A 6,000-nucleotide genomic window follows, 5' to 3' on the forward strand; every position below is an offset into this window, starting at 1 on the left:
TCATAAAAATTTTACAAGATTTTATTAAAGCTATACTATATATTATTTACAAATAGATACATCTCTCACATAGTTTCTACCAATTCAAGTCAAACTTTGTACTATATATTGTTTACAAATGGATACATCTCTCACATCGTTTCTACTAATTCAAGTCAAACTTTGAGATTTAAGTAGCACTTTACATGTTCGAACTCATATGCATCTTAAAATTGGATACAACCTTACCTTTACCCTGTTGTTGAGATTTGTGGATTTACACTACCACTTGTTGTGCAAAAAAGTTATTTTTTTATTTTTTAACTAACTAATTAATACACCCTTGTGAAGTAACTTACAAAATAATTATTTTATATACCCCTAATTACATTTTTACATGTAATAGACAACATCTAAGTTGTCATGTGGAAGTTTCAAGAATTTTTTAACAGATTTAGTATTTTCTATCATTTAAATGAATTTTTACGTGCTTATCGAAAGTAATTCCAAGTTCATCGAAAGTAATTCCAAGTTGAACTATGTGTACCTCCAATAAGATTAAAAAAATGCACAAAAATTATGTTTAGGCTTGTATGTTCAATTCTAGCCCATGCCTTGGAGATATATAAAATAATTCAATTGTCTTCTAGGGACAATTCAAACTTCTATCCCCAAATTACCACATAATAATTAGAATAATATCTGGATTTGATCAAAAAATTCTACAAATTGATGTGGAAACATATTTTTAGCCCATATCTAAAGTTTACAATAAAAAATTTAAATGATTTTGGTAAAGTGACACTATACATTGTTCACAAATGGATACATCTCTCATATAGTTTCTTATAACTCTAGTCAAACTTTGAGATTTGAATACCTCATTATATTTTCGAACTTATACGCATTTGAACACAATCTTATGTTAACCATAACATAGGAAAATATCAGGTTGTCTCGGAGCAAACCTGTCATCCAGCAGTGAGGCACCTGCACAATGGCGCAATCGCTGGGCTGCATCCGCTGGGCCACCTCGCCTGGTGTGCGTCCACTCGACCTGCTGCGCTCGCTGCCTGGGCCGGTTGCTCCGCTGCGGCCCGCTTGGCCTGGGCCTGGTTGCTGCGCAGCTGGGCCGCCTGGTGCGCTGGCCTGCTCGCCTGCCGCAGCTGGCACGTGTGCAGCGCCCCGCCTGGGCCGCTTTCCGCCCTGCTGCTGCAGCGTCCCACCTGGGCCGCCTGACGGCCTGCTGCAGCAGCGCCCCGCAAACGGTGGGCCTGGCGCACGTGCTGTCTCGTGCGCGTACCCGTCTCCTCCCGAGGCTCGTTCCTTTCCTGCGCGCACAGACAGAGAGGAAGAACTGGGCAATAACACAAGAACAAAGCGAAGCTTCGATTCGAAAATACTCCCTCAATACTCAGCGGAAATAACGTATCATTAAGGGTGAAATGCCTGAACTTATCACATACGAACCAGTAGTGCAGTGGTAGTGAATGCCATGCTTGAGTTGAAGGTTTAGGTCCAATTCTCGGCTTGGCCATTGTTTTTGCTCCATTTAACTCTACCATTTTCTTACTGACAGACGGGACCATGAAAATTATATAAGAATGAACACGCGAGCCTCTCCTAACCGAGATACCAGGTTCGAACCCATTTTTGTTTCAAAAATTCTATTTGCTCCCTTTGTGTCATGACAATTCTAAATTTATTAATCACAATGAATTTATTATAACGTTACAGGTTTTGGACCGTTTTGCTACGAAATTGATAAAACGTTACTATATTACAAATCTTATATCCACTCTAATAAATTCATGACAGAAAATTGAAAATCGCCACAGATTGTGTACAGTTAGTGATGTTCTCTGGAAACGTCATAGAAAATTCGTCACATATTAAATAATTTCTTGCAGTGTTTTCGTAGGTTTGCATGGGCTATCACCCTTGCAAATCTTTTTTTCCGAGAGCGGGCTATGCCATCCACTGCTCCCACCAATAAACTTATTTAAAGGGGATATTGGCGGCCTCATCGGCCCTTAATAAATAAATAAAAAGAAAAGAAAAGCACTCAGCTAGCATGCCGCCTCTTGCTCAACCGCTAGGCCTACCACGCCACTCGCCGTGCCGCACAGCTCCCATGTGGGGCAAGTGTCGCCGCTTCGTCGGCGACTGCTCCAATGTCCCGCCACTATTGCTCATGCTAGCCCACAACTCTCCGCTGCATCCTTAGCAAATTTAATGATCGGACTCAATCAATAAAGATCGGGCCATAATATTATATAGTTTTGAACTAAATATGGATAGGGCTGAGTTGGATTGCGAAGAAAGCATGAGACCCTTGCTCCATCACCACTCCTACCCTTGCTCCATCAGCAGTTCCCCCACCAACAACTCCACCATACTAGCCTTCCCGTGCCAGCCCACATCTCTCCACCGCACCCCTTACCCCCACCACGTGGGACCACACCTCCTTACCCCCACCATGTGGGGTCTCAGCGGGTTCTACGTCGTTGAGGCCGTGTTTGTCGTCGATCCTTTCTGAGCCTCAATTCTTCTAGGCCTACTACCTTAATTGGGCTTCCAACCATAGGAAGATCCTTCCTACAGATGGACCCCACTTGTAAGCGCTATCTTGGGGGATCCTGTTTCCTTGGCGCTGACAACCACTCGGTACTAAAAGTTACCTTTTAGTACTTTAGTACTGGGTGGTATTGTGACCCAGTACTAAAAGGCCTCCGGGAACCGAAAATTTAGAACCGGTACTAATTTCAGGTGTTAGTAGCGAACCAAAGTCTCGTTAGTACCAGAGCCATCGACGAATGCTCAGTTTTCTAGTAGTGTCTAAATGCATTTGCGATTTCAGTAGCATGAATAGTTTATATATTCGCTTGAAAAGACCTTGAGAATGATCAGTGAAGCTCACCACCTCCTTGTTTCTTAATTCATATTAACAAAATATTTTATGGTTACATTGAAACATGCATGTATATGGATCCAGAAAATTCAGGTGGACACGGGTAAAATAGATAGCCAGGTTTTTGTCTGATGTTATGGTTCTCCCATAGCGAAACTTTCCAAAAAAATGTATTTATTTCTAATAAATGAGACTTGAATAAAATTTGAATTGAACCAAATTGTTTCGACCCGTACGCGAGAAACCAGGTTTCCTGGCAGCACGGGCTGAGACTTTTCTTCTGAACAGCATCATCCACGTGATATGGACGCGAGGTATGCAGCCCCATCCATTTCGTACCCGACGAAGTTCCTCCATGAATCGCAGTCGACGCCATCTGCCACCTTCTCGACATGCTCTGTGGCCATATTAAGTACAAAGGCTCCAGGACTACCGGTGCCTTCGCCAAGGGTAAAGAGCAGGTTGCCACTCTTCTCGCAGAACCACCGAAGGTTAACCTTGTCTCCATACGGCGGTACCTTCTCTTCCTGAGAACCTCCGCACCGCACCTTCAGCTCTTTCAGTCTGATGCAATACCTGTTTGTCCAGTCCCATGCGCCGGAGCACCCGTCATCCCCGGTGCTGGGACAGAAGACTGCCCTTTTCGCCACGGTGAGGTGATATGAACGAACTGCAGCTTTGTAATCTAGACCAAGCGCAGCGTCGACGAACATAAGCTTCCCGTCGGCAGCCACTCCGAACGCTCTCCACCCCGGGGGCAGGTTCGGGATGCCGCACTGCGGCATGCGCTCCTCCGCAGGCTCCGGGGTGTCCAGCCGCACCGCGAACGCCGTGCGTCCCAGGAGCCAGTATGCCACGCCACGGAACACGATGCTCTGGCCAAGCTCGCGCAGCTTCTCGCTCGCGATCTTCGGGCCCCATGACCTCTTAGCCTCCGTGCTCCAGCGGCCGGTGTCCGACGAGTAGGAGCGTAGCGCGGTGAAGGCGCGGCGGTTGTAGACTATGAGCAGGCGGAAGAAGGGCGACAGTGGCCGTGGCGTGTCGAGGTCGTGGCCGGTGTAGAGAGCGCACGCGTAGTCCCCCAGGTTGTCGGCGCCAGCGAGAGGCGGGAGCACGGCCAGGTCTCCTCTCGTGGGGTTGCACACGCAGAGCTTTAGGCCATCGGTGTAACGCTCCTGCCTGAGCTCGAGCACGAGCCAGCCGTTGCGGGCCGCGACAGGGCGGGCGTGCTCGAACAGGCCGCGACCATCGCCCAGGCCCAGCACAGCATCGGCTAGTGCGGTCCAGGACGGCCCAGGTAGGCCGATCAGCCTCGCGGCGGCGGCCGTCGGGACGAAGCATGGCTGTGCATCGGCGGAGGATGCTCTGCGCCTGCGCGCGGTGGCCCCGGCGTTCTCCTGGTGGAAAAAGCCGAGGGTGAGGCAAGGCAGGGGCGGAAGCACGCCTGAGAGCACGGCGGCGTCCTCGGCGATGAGGCGGGCCCAGCGCCGGCACGTGGCGGCGGAGCGGACCACGTCGGCTGCGCTGGGGAGCCTGGCGAAGACGTGCGAGAGAGCGTCGTGCGGATGCAGGAGGGCCTCGCCATTGTTACTCTAGAGGGTAAAAATACTTGCACTGATTATATGAACAATTTTCATGTTCGAACGTAAAATGATTAGAGTACACTGTTCTGATTTGTTATTTGAATATATATAGACTAAAATATATCTATAAATAATGTGAAGCAAACACTACTAAAAAATATTTGTAGGTAAGGTTCACACCTGCTTTTCGCAGGTTTGCACGGGCTATCACCTCTGCAAATCTTTTTTTCAGACTATGCCATCCACCGTCCCAATGAACTTATTTAAAGGGGATACCGGCGGCCTCATCCGCCCCTTAAATAAAAAAATAAAGGAAAAGCACTCAGCTAGCATGCTGCCTTTTTGCTCAACCACTGGGCCCACCACGCCACTCACCCTACTCCGCGCGTGCATCTACCGTGTCGGGCAAGTGTCACCGCTTCCCTGGCGACTGCTCCAATGTCCCACCACTATTGCTCATGCTAGCCACGATGCATGCTAGCCCACAACTCTCCCCTACACCCTTAGCAAATTTAATTATCGGTCTCAATAAGAACCTGGCATAATATTATATAATTTTGAACTAAACATAGATAGGGTTGAGTTGAATTGTGAAGGAGGCATGGGTGCCATGATCCATTACCACCCCTACCCTCGCTCCATCAGCAGCTCCCCCACCAGCAACTCCACCGTACTCCCACATCTCTCCACCGCACCCCTTTCCCGCTCCAGCAGCAGCTTCCCATCGTACTAGCCTACCCGCTCTAGTAGCACCTTCCTTGCCCATGCCTCTCTAGTAGCACCTTCCTTGCCCATGCCTGCCAGGCTGCCACAATGTATGCCGACCCACGGCTCCGCTACCCCCCGGCTACAGCCGACCATGTCTTATGACCAGCAAAGAGATAACAAAGAGAGATGTGAGGATTCAATACTAGAGAAAACACATTTACTACCTGTTGGCGCTAGAAATCGGTCAACCGAATCCCAGCGACCGACACACGACCCGGGAGAATCTGCTTAGCTCCTGTTCGGGTGAATGCCCTGGTGCGGTCTGCGCGGCGTGCCAGCCAATCTGACCTGTTGATTGGCAAGGAAGAATACGTGTCAGGTTCAGAAATCACGATCGGCTAAGTTTCCGATCTCGAGAGAGCTTATCAGCGAATTGGCCGATTTGCTATAATAAAGGAATCGGCTATAGGGCAGCCGATCACTGTAGCCTTGTTGACAAAGAATTGCTAGAGTAATCGATATAAAGCTTATGATAGTAACACTAGGAATAGATCTAATCGGCAATAGATGAATTTAACGACAGAAAGTAAAGAAAGCCGATACTACCGATTCCTAGCTGGATAACTGGTGATAAAGACTAGAGAAACAGGTAAAAGCCTATGAATCTAGCAAATATCGATAACTAGTGAATAAATCTAAACGAAACAACAGCGATACGCCCGAAGTTAAAGCTTAGATATTACTCGATAAACGGAACTTACAGAATCGGCCGGAGATCAAGATGATGCAGCCCTGCCAACCCGCACGAACTCGTGAAAA

General features: G+C 48.0%; 1 protein-coding gene across 1 annotated transcript; it reads right to left on the reverse strand.

Moving 5' to 3' along the window:
- Window positions 1–3,091: 3,091 nt before the first annotated feature.
- LOC140220215 (uncharacterized) lies at window positions 3,092–5,268 on the reverse strand. The gene is made up of 2 exons (XM_072290240.1): window positions 5,212–5,268; window positions 3,092–4,482 (listed from the first exon to the last, which is right to left on the reverse strand). The coding sequence occupies exons 1-2, from the start codon at window positions 5,266–5,268 to the stop codon at window positions 3,181–3,183; spliced, it is 1,359 nt and encodes a 452-aa protein (XP_072146341.1). The 3' UTR covers window positions 3,092–3,180.
- Between the last annotated feature and the right edge of the window lie 732 nt (window positions 5,269–6,000).

The sequence above is a fragment of the Setaria viridis genome, chromosome 8, assembly GCF_005286985.2.
Source record: "Setaria viridis chromosome 8, Setaria_viridis_v4.0, whole genome shotgun sequence".
NCBI classification, from domain to species: domain Eukaryota; kingdom Viridiplantae; phylum Streptophyta; class Magnoliopsida; order Poales; family Poaceae; genus Setaria; species Setaria viridis.

Excerpts from the sequence above, each read along its gene's own strand:
- LOC140220215 (XM_072290240.1), bottom strand. The coding sequence starts at position 5,268 with ATGGGCAAGGAAGGTGCTACTAGAGAGGCATGGGCAAGGAAGGTGCTA. Across the intron at positions 4,483-5,211 it reads GGAAGGTGCTACTAGAGCGG|AGTAACAATGGCGAGGCCCT; the intron begins GTAGGCTAGTAC and ends TTTACCCTCTAG.